The sequence below is a fragment of the Dendronephthya gigantea genome, unplaced genomic scaffold, assembly GCF_004324835.1.
Source record: "Dendronephthya gigantea isolate DGI-Jeju-01 unplaced genomic scaffold, DenGig_1.0 000028F, whole genome shotgun sequence".
NCBI classification, from domain to species: Eukaryota; Metazoa; Cnidaria; class Anthozoa; order Malacalcyonacea; family Nephtheidae; genus Dendronephthya; species Dendronephthya gigantea.
The window spans coordinates 1,937,335-1,952,375 of NW_021163038.1; the positions used below are offsets into that span (position 1 = coordinate 1,937,335).

General features: G+C 39.8%; 2 protein-coding genes across 2 annotated transcripts; both read right to left on the bottom strand.

Moving 5' to 3' along the window:
* Positions 1–67: 67 nt before the first annotated feature.
* On the bottom strand, positions 68–1,847 carry LOC114523631. The gene is made up of 2 exons (XM_028544615.1): positions 1,622–1,847; positions 68–1,330 (listed from the first exon to the last, which is right to left on the bottom strand). Exons 1-2 carry the CDS (start codon positions 1,831–1,833, stop codon positions 865–867), a joined length of 678 nt encoding a protein of 225 aa, XP_028400416.1. The 5' UTR covers positions 1,834–1,847; the 3' UTR covers positions 68–864.
* Positions 1,836–11,686, bottom strand: LOC114523813 (sacsin-like). The gene is given in 6 exon segments (XM_028544846.1): positions 1,836–6,183; positions 6,185–6,500; positions 6,503–8,111; positions 8,155–9,545; positions 10,324–10,450; positions 11,554–11,686. Coding segments are annotated over 5 exon segments (7,686 nt in total). The 5' UTR covers positions 10,346–10,450; positions 11,554–11,686.
* Between the last annotated feature and the right edge of the window lie 3,355 nt (positions 11,687–15,041).

Below are 15,041 nucleotides of genomic sequence, written 5' to 3' on the forward strand. Positions count from 1 at the left end.
AAGATACCGAGTGCAGTTCAAGGTTATCAGGTTAGCGTTCTCACCGATCCAGGCCTTTCGACCGCAGTTTCTTAACTCATGCTACTATTTTGAATCACTATTGCAACAATGATCTTAAACATGAAATATAATTTGAACGCCAAAACTCACAAAGATATGTCATTGTCACTAAACTAACAAAATTAATTTACTAAAATATACGTATATCATGCATTTGCTGCTTCCCGAGTGTGTGCAATGTCGCGACTTGTTTTACTATTGTGACGAAATCCTCGCTGCAAGTCATCATGCTGTCTTGCGTCACGTTCTTGTTCAGAAAAGTTATACAAGGTGTCTCAAAAAAACACAAAACTATTGAAATCACTCATTCAGGTTGAACTGATTTGAATGAATTGATCGCGAATTTTTGTCCGTGAGAATTTACGCAACTTATGCTAAACACAACATGCTTGAGTTGTAAAATTAAATATTATTATCCATATATGTGTAAAGTGTGGATGCAAACAAATTTTAGTGTCACCATGCATACTAAAAATGCTTATGTCAAACATTTATACACTTGTGGGTCCCAACAGATTGCTTGGGCATTCAAACTCCAGCTATTATATTGTTTTGGGTGAGTTCAATAGTTTTGGGGTTTTTTGAGACACCCTATGTATAAGTGTTAATACTAAAGTGAAAACAGCTGAAACAACAATGCTTTAAAAATTCCGGAAAGGTATTAAACCTGGTATTCCGGTACTGGTACGTGCATTCACAAATCAAATCGCATGTTTCACTGTATTATGCTACAATACGAATCCATTTTAGCAAGATATATAATAAAACAAAGAATAAAGGGCTTGAGATTATCTTTCGTGTTCTTCACTTCCTCAACCAATGTTTGGAAACTAATTCATAGATATTCGAAGCTGCCTCTAGGGCAGCCTCCGCTTGATTTTTACTAAAAGCTTCAAAAGGAACGATATTACGCGGTTGACGATTAGGATAACGAGTATTTAAGTAATAGTTGGCCAATCGCCTCACCGACTCCATGATCATCTCGTCTAGCAATCCCGTTTTCTCCCTGAGATGGTTTGCTAAATTCCCGATCTCGTGAGATGCAAGTAGTCCTCCTGACACTCCACAGCGGTTAAATAACATCGCTTTAAGACATTTCTCCACCACCTGATGACAATGAAAACAGGCATGGGCACTAAAAGGTGGACCTGATTGCAGCAACCACTTCGCGCCGTCCAGATCATTTTTGGATTGTCGTAACCAACGCGTCGCTTCCTCGTTGCTCTTAGGAAAAAAATTATCATCTTCTTCCTGATAATCATCACCTTTCCTATAAAGGTTTATTTCAAAATATAATTTCATAATTAAAGTTATCGCATTTGCACTCAATGGATCTAATTCACTTTACCCCAAAGAAACTTCCCCCCTAAATCTTAGTTAAATTTAGTTCATTAAATTTCTTAAATTAAGTTACATTTCTGTTAATACGCTGTGCTTTCGTAGACATGCATGAAACTTCGCAATAAACTTTAAGAAACAAACTTTTATAAACAGCCCTAAAAACAGCCCCTAAAGACTTACTATCGCAGTGGCTATGTCGACATAACCAAAAATATCTTACCCTGAATGTCTACCACCGCCACCCTTGCCACGACGACGATTACCTCGCTTCGAGTCATAGTTTCCGTCTCCATCCTCACAATCAATCTCCAAATCGGAAAGGATTTCCTCATCCGAGTCATCGAAGTTATCAGCACCTTTGGAACTACTGTAAGTAATATCAAGTTTATCTAACTCACTTGAAATTTCACATGGTAATGAACAGCTAAGCATTGCTATAATACCCATCTCCTTTTTATACAATCTCCTAGAATCTTGTTGACACAAGAAGCAGCTGAAAGCAATCTTCTGTCATCTTTAAATTCGTGTTGCATATACAATGTCCATGCGTCTTTTTCCTGTACTGCATAGCAAATATCCTCCAAGCTGTCCAAGACTTCATTTGAATCACGATGGATGATATGGATTTTTATAGTTTCGAATCCTGCGCACTTTGTCCTAACGTCTGCCCGTAATTTCTTAATCTTTTTCTCATACTCTTGAGGATTCTTTCGATCGTGCATTAGAAGTCGTTTTATCCCCGCTTGGAATTCGTCCGATTTCAACAAATTCTGAAATTGTTCTTGAAATTTGCATACAGAACCATCATGAGCCTCGGGACAGATAGAACGTTTGCAGTCAGGCGCGACTTCTTCTCGCAGTATCTCGTCGAACTTCAGGGGAGTTAAACTCTCCGGTAGAGCATCAATATAACCATCAGCCGCTTTCTTCAAGCCACACTCCTCAAATCGCACAAGAATTGGACGTCGAAGTTTCTTGATCACCTCGGCAAAACGTGGTGAAACATTGCAAACCATCTCGCTGGATTTGACCAGTAGTTTACCTTGACTTGGTAAATACAGTTCATCGATTCCTAAGGCACTTCCGCCTTTGTGTAGCAAATGAAATATTATACGCATCGCATACTTGACTTTTTTCTCGTCTTCACACGATAGCATCTCTTCTCCGATCTGTTCGTGAATGGATTTCAAAAAGTATGCAATCTGCAACGGTATTGGTCTTTCGGTTGCGCCAAGCCTTTTGAGAAAATGTTGTAATTCTCCAAAATCGCCAGGGACAGGATAGAGAAATGGTTGAAAAGGGAATTTATGAGGTGCTTTGACCACAAGGTGTTTTGCTCTTACAAACGTTTTATCCTCCGGCAGATATATGCATGAGCTATCTTTTAGTCGAGTACCAATATCCACGCAAATATAACTGCATTTGTCATCAGGATTGCCACCGCCGCATTGCGTGGCATTAGACAAAAACTGATAAATAAACTTTGTAATTTCTTTCAACAGATCACCATCAACAGACTCTATAGAAGATGAACTGACGATGTTTTGCAGATGATCGATTACTTTGTTATATTGCGGTCCGGAGCAGGCAACCCCTAGTTTTTTTAGTTTGACTATATCGTTTAGATGTGCCCACTCTGGGAGAATAGGAACAGTCGACCATGATGTAAATCTGAGATTCCACGGCACTGCATCACGGAATTCAATAAACGGTGTATAGTTGTTAGGTTGACACTGATACTGCTCATGAATTGAGGTAAGTTTCTCCTCCGCTTTCGCAGCGGCAACGAACTTGATTTGTGATACCTCGTAGAGAAATTTTTCATCTTCGAAGGCAATGCTCGAAAATAGGCACTTTACTAGCTCTTTGGATTGTACGCGGCTTTGTTGAATGGTGGATAAACGCTTTCCTTTCTCGGAAACCGTCTCGCAAAATCGGAGAAACAACTGGGGTGTGACCTCAACTTGCAATCCAATGTCACGCAATAATTGTAACCAAGTTGAATCATCGAACGGTGGCGGAGGAAATTTCTTGAGATCGTCTGCAAACATTACTTTGAACAGCTCGTTAGATGGGTCGAAGAAGTCAGCTGCAACGTGCAGTTTGCCGTTTTCGTCAGGAATACAAGGAGTTTTTTTAAAACTCGTTAGAAACACGCTTTTTTCATTTGATCCACCTTGAGGAAGTGACGGGAAAATGCTGTCTTTGATGTACTGCAAATGCTTCATTTGACTTTCCCTCGTAAAAATGGTGAAGTTTTCGAAAACATACTTCACGTAAAACTGGGTAACGTTTTGACCACCTCTGACGCCAAGATCGGTGTAAAGTTTCTCCAGGGTGAATAATGCGTCTGAGTTCAAGAAAAGACATTCAGCTCGATTTTGCAGCTCATTTAACTGTTGCGTTGGGACGCCAGACGGAACAAGGGCATAGGAAGAATAGGGACCGATCAAACTAATGAACTGTCCGTCCATTGCTTTATGAAACGGTAATTCCTTTGTTATTTCCTTGCACTTCTCCCATTCTCCCCACCTTCTGTAGTTATCTTGCACAAACCGAAGGAATTCGAGAATGCTATCTTCGCATACTTTTGAAATGTCGATCTGTTTTTTCGTCGACATGTGTTGGAGCACGCCAAGGACATCCCTGACATTGTGGGGATGAGCGACATAAGTACCAGTTATAGCACTAGCATTTCTTGCATACGCGGAATTTCTTTCCTGAAACGTGATGTCTTTGTCTAGTACTGGACATTCCAGATTACTCAAAAATGTGCGAACGTTTTCTTGTTGGGAGGACTCGTGGCCTAAAACTGTCATGTCCAAAACAGACTTCGCATCCTTGATTGTCACAAGTTTTGCACACGTTGTTGGAATAATTGGCCATTCTGATAGGCATTCTAACGAGACAGAATCTTTCCCAGGCTCAGGATTTGTGTAATTTTGCAGGAAATCCCAAAATCGCCTAAACCACTGTTCTGATAAAATTCCTTTGGCAGGGAGTTTCCACTGTGGATTATTTTTGATAGCACATAAGGTTTTCTCTGTGAACACCTGTGGTAGTAATTCTGCGAGATCTTTTTCAGTTAAATGGTGAACAATCTTTTCTTCCGATAGGGTGGAATCTGATGGAATTTCATGGCAAATTTCAGAATGAATAAACAAGTGCGACTTTGTCGGAAAGAGGTCGCCAAATGTAGAATGAAATACAGGTTGGCGTGATTCAAACATTCGTAGGTGGCCATCTTGTGTTAAAAGTAAAGGTAATCCTTCTAGTTGTTTGCTGAAACTCTCATTCCTGCAACAATATTCTATTAACGCCAACAAGTCTGCAACTCTCTCGATGACAGTGGCTCGCAACTTTTCCGGAAGTTTTCCAATCTTGCAAGTAGATCCTGTCGAATTAAATCCTCTTAAAAAACTAATCACGCTGTTTGGATTTACCTCATGCGAAGGAACATCAACTGAACGAAAGCTTTCGCATATTCGATAAGGCGCGTGGATCAACACAGGCAGGCCAATTCGGATCAAAAGATACAAAAAATCTTTCCTTGCATTAGAACGCCTGAAGTATGCCTGGTCAGCAGAAATCCATTCAGCGCAGGAAAAACGTACAGGTTGGTGTAAGCTAGAAGTGGCGGTAATCGACGTGTGGCGCGTTAGGAATTCACCAGAATTTATCGTCGCTTCGTTTCCTGATTCGCCCAGAACTAGCAATGGCAGCACATTGGCTCTTGTCTGTCCAAGATAACGATACAATTCAATAGTAAGGGTTTCCCAAGGCGAACCCCTCAAAATTCTAGGGAACAGCTCGTGGTAACGTGAGAATTGGTTGTCATCATCGCACAGATGATCGCGGGCTTCGATGATCAAATCAGCGTAGGCACGTGGTAATACAGAGCCTTTCATGAAGTTGTTCCATTCACATTTTTCTCCTTTACCATCAGTGTCTGTCCAAAGTCCTCGTCTTGTGCTATCCAACGCAAAATGACCGTTGACGTGAACAGGAAGATCAGTACAATTCTGTGGAAGAGGCAAGAAACAGTATACAATGCCACGAAATTCTTGATCTGGTCGTTTCTGGACGAACGAGGGATGAATCCACAGACGAGCAGCTACGCCACCTCGTGGAAGAAGACCAAATTTACGACCATCGGGGATCTTTCTGCTATTTTCAGGAGCACAGGTCGAAACGACTGACCCAACGCACCTTTGTATTAACCATTTTTCAACTTTCTTTTTGTTTTCATTAATTACAATGCTGTAATTAACTCCCTCCCAGTCTATTTTCGCGGTTGGGATGTTCTTAAAATCTCCAACTTGGCGTGCCAGTTCTTGACGCTTCATTTCATCCTCCGGAGTGATCACGGACTCTACACAAAATATTTCCTCCAGTCTTTCACTTAGATCAATCTTTGATAACGTTATCTTCTTAATGTTATTGAGAAACAATAATGACTTACGAGCTTCCTTTTGAAAGCTCAGCAAAAGTTTTTTCATGTCAGGGGCCACGTTGGATATCTTAGATTCATTATTTTTTCTTCTTAATGGAAAACGGAACATAGTAGAGCCTTTTAAATTAAATTTACCAGGAAGATATCCGTTGAGTGTATCGGAGTTGAGATCTCGAAACTCAGCATCCATGGATTTGAATATTTGGCCACGATCATCATCATCAAAATATCGGGAATGAGGATCGAGAAACACAAGAGTGTCGTCGTTGGATAAAAAGCTGGGACAGTCGGTAAGATGGTAAACCGAATTGAAACCAATTCCATATTTTTGTCATTCCTGGAGTATCTCGCTTGCTTCCAATACCAAGATTCTTAATTCCCTCCAGGTCTTTGTCTGTAAATGGTCTGTCATTGTAGACACAAAGTGCTGGTCCTTGCACTTCCGCAGACATTTCTCCTTCAACCACGACCTTTTGACATTTCAGAAGTCGAGTATCGTGTATGAAGTGTATCTCCGAGGCTTGAGCATCGTCGGCGTTTTGCACAAGCTCCTTCAGTATTCCATCTGCAGGATAACCATCCAGAATTCCTTTTAGTCGGTCAGTTAACTCTTCGTGTTGCCCGAATGACTCTCCGTAGCCAATAGACGTGAATACTTCTTCAACATAACATTTTTCAGAGATTTTGCGCCAAGAGCAAGTGCTCTTTGTGGTGGAATCCTTTCGTGTACTTTAAGGGTATTTCCAGAATCCTCGAGCAACAAGCTAAGGTTTACTACAACATCTTTACTCGGGCGCAAAATGCTGTCAGTGTCTGGGAGTGGAATCTTACCTATGTAATCTTTCACGGCAGGATTTTTGACGTTTATTTCAGTGATAAAAAAAATCGCAGTTTGTAACTCATCGATAGTCAATGCACCGCCATGCTTCATGCTTTCCATTTCAGAAAGAGCAAAAATGTAATCTCCATCATCAAATGCGCGTTTGATTTTCATCGCGTCAAAAAGATTTGGACATTCCTTTGAGTAGTTGGATGGAAGGGTGAATAGAAATGGAGCACCGTTTCCGCCAGACGCGTAAGCCACTTTCTTGCTTTCTACAAACTTGCCCTGGAGAAACAACCATTTTCGATTACGTAGTTCGCTCAAGAAACTTAGATTTGCAGCACCCTTAAGAGTTCTGGTGTTAAAAAACTTATAAATGCTCAGGCAGATGGATTCAATTGCAGATCTCTTTCCCACTTTTTGTCTTTCCTCTTCATTTAACTGACTCCAGAATTTATTCGCTTCGTCCAACTGTTGAATTACAAACTTGTCTTCAGGCAGACGGCTCGAAAATCCAAAAAAATGTTTCACTTTTGCATTCATCTTTCCACAACCACTTTCGTCTGTTGTATCAATGATTAAACAGGAAGATCCGACAAGCTTTGCATCTTTTGGTAAGAAAGCATCGCTTGAGGAAGAAAATGCCGAAACTGACGATCCTTTCCAAGGTAAAAGGTACTGACCGGCGGGTTTTTTCAACACTGGCAAAAACTCAACCTGATGAAACACACTGCGATATTTAACTGGTTTCGGCAGTTGTTCTATTCGCTTGTTAATGTATGCGATTAGTTCTCGGCATCGTCTGGGATCCCTAGTTTTAGCGACGGATTGAGCTCTTTCGTAGATTCTGGCCCAATCCAGGTCTTTCACCATACCAAGTTTTTCCAAAACATGCAATCTGGTACCTTCACGAAGTTCATCTCCTACAGGAAAACGGTGATCCTCTACGGAAAACAAGTCAGCTGCAGGACCAAACGGATGGATAAGTTCCGAAGGTTTCGAGAGGATCTTTCCTTCTTGTGAAACTGAAATACAGGCATTCTGTTTAAAGAGAGTAATTTCCTTTGTGCCTGAAGAAAGAAAGGATTTTTTATCGTTCATGATTCGATCCAAACCAAAGCAAACGATGGTATCTCGTAGGGTGGCAGAGAAGGTCTTAATTTTGGGGATAAAGGCTTCCATGAACATGGTGAATGTCAAAGTGTGTCGTTCCAGGATACGCCATCGATCAAACTTTTTTAAGGTCTGTAAAACACGAGGGGGAACATTAAAAACAGATTTCCTCATTAATCGTAATACCTCCAATGCTTCATCGTTGATTCCAGTAAAATCATCGCTCAATATTAGGCCATCGTTGATACTCATCCACATTCCGTCGCAGAAAAAAAGCTTGGATTGCGCGTCCAACAATATATGGTAAATTTTCTGAACCAACTTCTCCCAAGATTTCATATCAACGGTCTCACTGCTTGGCCACAGACTTGTGAAATTTGTAATCCTTAATCTTACCGATCCAATCTTTCATGTTTTCAAGAAGCATGATGTAAGCTCTGGCTAACGCATCTCTCATAAGTGCTTCATTCCATTCCACCTCGATTGGTTGGGTTGGCAAAATCGACCGTTTCCAAATTTCAACGCGATTAGACATGATGGCAAAATAGCCGTTGATATGCACAGGAAGCCCAGTAGGAATAGACAATGGAAGAAAACAGAACAGTTCCCCAGAAAGATCGGAGTTGGAGTCATGCTCGCAAGATCTCTGAACAACAAATGCTGCTCCACCACAGGGCAAGAAACCACGTGCCCGACCTTCTGGTGAACTTGCGATTTTAAGAGAAGCGTTTTTCCCACTGGCTGACACTACAAGCCACGTATGATCACTGCTGTGTCGACGACCACAACCACTCAATTCTGATTGCTCCTGTGTAATCTCAATGTTCACAAGCTCGCAATCAGATGGAAATTCAACGGGGGGACTTGGAGACTCACGGCGTTGTTCCCACCACTTTGAACACTCCACAATGAACGGCACTTTGTTTACTGCTAGTTGCCCCATCTCCCAAGCAGATTGTTTGTTATCTTTGTTTATGGATAGCACCAACTGTATTTTGCCAGGTTGACTCGATTCATCTAGTTCGTAGATTTGTACCTCCTTTATATGTTGGCAAAAGATCAAGAGATTTGAGGCGCATTCACAGAGGTTACGAACAATAGCTTGAATCTTGTCTCGATCATATGGGGTTTTGATGATTTCACTGGTTCTTGCTTGGGCGGCCGTGCGGAAAGGGAAACGGAATAATGTTCCGTTATAGTAAAAGTCTTCTGTTTGCGTTGTGTTGCAACCAAAGACACCATTATACAGCTGAAACTGATCGTGGTAACGTGTTAAGGAGTCTGATTTCTCAACAAGGTTGATACGAATTCCTGGACGAGATCTGTTCTGAATGTGTCGTTGTAAATGGTGAGTATTTGGATCAAAGACGATCAAATGTTCTCGGCTGATGAAACTAGGAACGTCTGTGAGGTGGTAGACGGCGTTGAAACCAAGACCAAACCTACCAATCTTTGAAATATCCTCGACTTTCGTTTCTCCTGCAAGCTTGTTGATATTTTCAAAATCATCGTCAGTGAACAAAGCATCGTTGTAGGCCCACAATGCTGGTCCTTGACATTCAGCCATGCCAGGGGAGAAAAGACTTCTCGTTCCTCCTTGTCTCCAGTCCACCAAAAACTTGACTTTAGTAGCTCCAGCATCATCTGCATTTTGAATCAATTCTTTGAAAATACCGACGCCGTCTTTGTATTCACGGAGTATAGTTCGAATTCGAGTTGTGATTGGTTCATACTGCCCTGTTTGTTCGAAAAGATCTGTTGGAAAAAACATAAGTCGTACCATTCATAAATTACAAATTTTCTTGTAATCTGCTATCCTCGCTAGTTGAATAGTTCACAATACTTAGACCTTGAAGCAGAAAAATTGATGACAATAGGATTTGGATATTTAATTGCTAGTGGTCAAAGTACGAATACACGACGACATACAAAATTCATTCTTGCTAAAAAAGGTAAGATGTGACCTGAAACGATTATCAATGAATTAAAACAAAATGAGAGAAAACAAGCAAAATATTAGCTCTACTAGCGGACAGGCACCATCTGTCGGGATGAAATAATAGCAAGTATATGATTAAACAATCGCTTTTAGAACATGCAAATATGAGGAATCTTTCTTAAGGCCGGTTTTCTACTTATGAATTGTTTACCCGGACAACATGTGTAAACTAAGTTTAGAAAATATGGATTACTTTGTAAGAAAAAAATACTAGATCAAGACAAAATTGTAACAAATTGGAAAGCTTTGTTCACGCTACTTGGTGCTTGTTGTCTGCGGTACTTGTCTGTCCTGGCAAGAAGGGTAATATAAACAGACCCAAACTCGGAAAACAAGAACAACGTAGAACAACTCATCTATATATCACATATAGGCATGACTATAATGTCTACTCCTACTTTTTGAGTTGTCACCGACACAACAGTTAAGAACAGTCGTGTGACTCTGACCCGTTCATAGCAACCATAAAAAGGAATGTTTGAAACAGAAAAGAGCAAGCTAACAGGAAAATATTGGCATATTAATTCTACATACCTTCTTCAAATTGCACATCCATTACCAATCTCTTGCATCTAGTATGCGAGCAGTCAAAATAAAAGTTTTTTATAGGCAACAGCGATCAGAATATTGGCACAAACTGATGACACATTCTCCCAATAACCTATAAACATATAAAGTATTGCCCCTTAAACGGCATCGTAAAGGGTTGTTAATATGGCTGTTAGCTATAGAATGTTTTAAGATAATAATGAACATGTATTTCGATTCCTTTTGCAGTTTTTTTTCTTAACGCTTGTCATACGAAACAGTTCTGTAGTAAATAAGATTCGATGATGTGGATGAAGTAACCCGTGTTTCTCATCCTGTGTTATATAATATTAATATAATTATATATTATTTGGCTTTCCTGGGTACTTAACTATTTATTTCCATCCTTAAAAATCACATCGGATACGATACACATGTGTACCACATTCATGCACACTCACACACATTCACATTCAGTACTGCAATAATTTACTCTAAAATAGCCCGTGTTCAATTTGATACTGACAAGTCCTCGCCAACCATGCAATCACATTGGGTCGGACGGACAAACACGATAACAAGAATTATTCATGAACGTTTTTTTAAATATGCTTTGCATTCACATATTATACCACATTTACTAAGCCGAATTTGATGTGGCACTTGTGAAAGCTATCCATGTTGGCGTTCCACACAAGACGCACAGCACCGAGACAAACAGTGGGACGCTTTCTAAAATTCCAAATATTCGATTTAACCTACTCATTATTAGATAGCGTCTTCGCCGTTGTTGACGTCTCAGATCTTAAGGTTTCTAATATATAGTCTCATGAGATAGGGCAGACTGCGTATAGGGCAGAATAGCGCGCATACTACGCAATATTATGTGAAAATGTTCGACGTATATATAGGACTTTGCAATGAACTCGAAAATTTACACATACACATATATTCGCCCTTCTTGTTTTAATTCATGTCTCGAATTTCAAAATAGCTTTATTCTTTGCATGGAATTTGTAAAAATACAACATCACACACGGACTCGTGAGATCGAACTAAATCTAACTAGCACTAACATCCACTCTAAACGTATTGAACTTACTTTATAACACTGCTGATAAGCTTGCAGCTGCCTGCAGGTACGGTTTTATAAAGCTTGTATACGTGAAGCTTACAAATAATGCATGACTGATCACTATTAGTTTATTTAACATTCATACGACATTCTTCACTTACCTAATATTCTTGCTGGTCTAAGCTTTAGTTTAGCCCAAGTTTTAAAAATCAAATAGGAATACAGCGTTCTGTGGCAGTTCCATGCATTCAGTGTTCCAAGCAGGTTAATGCATTTAAATACATTTTGTTGATATATTGCTTGGTGTTCATCGACGGTTTAACCACTTCCGGTTTTATTGGAATAACAATGTTGGATTAGTAACACCACTGCCAAACACTACGCGCATGCGTCAAGTCTCTGAGATGACTGCGTAACTGAATTAAGAGAATTCTAGTTACAGCTAGACCTCGTAGCTCTCTTATAATTTATGCATAAATATAATTTCTTATTCTAGTCTTCTAGTATATAGCTTTTGGTAATTATATTGGTATCAATTTCTGGACCTTTCAGTTTCCTTGCTTATTTCAGAGTTAGCGAGTAGCACATATAGGAATGCATGTTATTTAGCTTTGTGGCATTTCTAGACTTAATTACTAATTTCTAAATTTTCATGCACTTATTGTGTTACTGTGCCGTCTACGTTAGTTTATACATAGCCATACTTAATGCTAGTTAAAATGTTTAATATAAATTGTGTAGATACATTCTTCATGTCAATAATGGCAAACATAATTGTAAACAACAGTAGGTAAGAAACTGAAGACATATTACAAAGACAAAAATAAGTTCAGAATTCGTGCAGTGGGCGCCGCTTAAAGGGGCTTTTTAAGGATTGAATAGAAAATTTCTAAAGACGCCTAAATCTTGATGCTTTAGGTCATGAAAAGTATGATTATTCTTGTAAAATATATGGAACGAAAAAGTCGAAAGATCTTGTTGTGTCATTAGAATTAACGAAATTAATTTTGTTTGTACATACTTGCTAATTTCCAAAGCATTTTTAAACCTTTTTTATGATATAGAGTCTTTCAAGAAACTTTGAGTGCCCTTAAAATTAGCATTTTCAAGAGCTTTTCGAGGGTTTTAAGTACCCACACGGCACACGAGTTCTGAAGTACACGGTATTTTATTGATAATATACGTATGGATTTGCCGCTATATTTAGGCATGAAAGTTATACGATAGTTGATCATGTTCGAGGTTTTCGGATATATATTATATATAAGTTTTGGAGTATATTCGTCTCATGTTAGCGCATAAAGTTTCTTCAAAGGCATTTCGCTAAGAGCTGTAGCTATACAATCTTGCAACAAGCAATAAATCGGCTTGCTGCAGCATTTTGACAAATGCCTCCCGGCAAGTCAGTCACAATAGCGGTAAAATCAGAATTTGTTACAAATTATCAGGTTTTTATATGTTCATAATCTAGGTCATAATTCGGTTTTCTCGTGATGACGAATATCTAGCATTTGGGGGGTTCATTCAACTTTCTTAAAACGTGATTATATTTTATATATCATCATGAAAGGTCATTTACAAGACAAAATAAATTTTGCCTTAAATAAAAAACAGTCGCCGAGATCCCCCGGAGGGGAACGACTGCGGCATCGTGAGAAAAGTTAATTACTGCACGCACAACGCCATTTTGTGTCACGTGTTTCTATAGAAATACAAGATGAATTATAAAAAAAGGGCCCGAGCCTCGAGATTGTCTTTCGTGATCAACTACTTATTTAACCAATGTTTTCCAACCAATTCATAGACTCTCGAGGCTGTGTCAACGGCTGTCTTTGCTTGGTTTTCACTGAAAGCTTGGAAAGGAATGACCCCAGACGGTTGACGGTTTGGATAACGAGTATTTAAGTAATAGTCGGCTAATCGTCCGACCGACTGCACGACTGTATCGTTTATTAGCCCTGTCTCTTCTCTAAGCTTTTCCGCTAGCACTCCGACATCGTGAGAGGCAAGTAATTCTCCTGACACTCCACAGCGGTTAAATAACATTGCTTTTAGGCATTTCTCCACCACCTGGTGACTCTGGAAACAAACTTGGGCACTGAAGCGTTGACCGGCTTGGAGCAGCCATTGCGCACCGTCTAAATCGTTTTTGGATTGTTTTAACCACCGCTCCGCTTCCTCGTTGCTTTTAGGAAACATTTTCTCATTTTCACCATTCCTGTAAGTTTTGTTAGTAATTTTGAGTTAAAGATATTTGCATTTGATGCGCGTCACCCTGGCGACTGGATAATTATGGATTACTTATTGAGATCCTGAAATGACATCAGCAAGACTTGGCAGTGATTCCGCAATGATGTTTTCTTACAACATCGTTCAAAACTGATTATCGTTAGGCTTTTTAAGTACAACTTGATTATTTTAAAGAAAAACCCTAACGACAACGAGTTTAGCCAGACGCGTAGCTGTACCCGTAATCACTGCTCAGCCTTACGGTGTTCTTGTAGAAAAATATTTAATTTACCTTGGATATCCACCGCCACCACCACTGCCACCACCACCACCAAAACCACCACCAAAACCACCACCACCACCAAAACCACCACCACCACCAAAACCACCACCTTCACCACCAAAACCACCACCACCACCACCACCACCAAAAACCAACACCACTACCCTTTCCATCAAGTTCTTCATCTTCACTCTCAGTTTCAGAAGACATTTCATCGTCCGACTCCCCGGCATTTTTAGAAGTACTTTGTGTAATATCAAGGTTATTCAACGCAGTTGATATTTCGCTTGGCGATGAGCAGTTGAGCATCGCAGTCAGCCCATTTTGCTCTCGAATGCAATATTCTAGAATCTTATTAACACAGGTAGTAGTTGAAACCTTTCCTCCATCGTCCTCTAAGTCGTGTTGCATGTACAATGACCAATCGCCGTCTTCTTGTACTGCATAGCAACTCTTCTCTAAATTATCCAATACTCTACTCGTACTACGTTCGATCACATTGACTCTGATTTTTTTTAATCCAATACACTTCATCGTTACATTCGTTTGCAGTCTCTTCAAGATTTCTTCAAATTCCTTGGGATTCTGTTGATTTTGGACTAGTAACCGTCTCAGTCCTTCCTGGAATTCATCGGATCGTAAAAGATTTTGAAATTGTTCTTGGAATTGGCATATGGCACCACTTCGAGCTTTGGAACATGTGGAACTTTTGCACTCAGAAGCGACTTCCTCCCTTACTACATCATCAAATTTAATCGGAGTTAAATGCTTCGGTAATGCATCAATATAACTATCAGCGGGCTTTGTAAGGCCACAATCTTCAAATCGCAAAAGAATAGGCAATCGAAGGTTCTTAATCACTTCCGTAAAACGTGGTGAAACTTTGCAAACCATGTCACAGGATTTCATAAGATGATGACTTTGACTTGGTAAATACAATTCAACAATTCCATCAGCACTCATACGTTTGTGAAGTAAATGAAAGATCATGCGCATTGCATGGCTGATTTTCTTCACTTGGTCAGTGGATAGAAGTTTTTCTCCGACCTGTTCGTGTATGGATTGCAAAAAGAAAGCAATTTGAAACGGTGTTAATTTTTCGGTTGCGCCAAGTCGTATAAAAAATGCTGCAGCTCT

What these genes read in the sequence shown, in the direction of transcription:
- LOC114523631 (XM_028544615.1), bottom strand. Translation starts at nt 1,833, where the DNA reads ATGCTTAGCTGTTCATTACCATGTGAAATTTCAAGTGAGTTAGATAAA. An exon ending in GGCGGTGGTAGACATTCAGG is followed by an intron (nt 1,331 to 1,621) that starts GTAAGATATTTT and finishes AAACCTTTATAG; the next exon opens with GAAAGGTGATGATTATCAGG.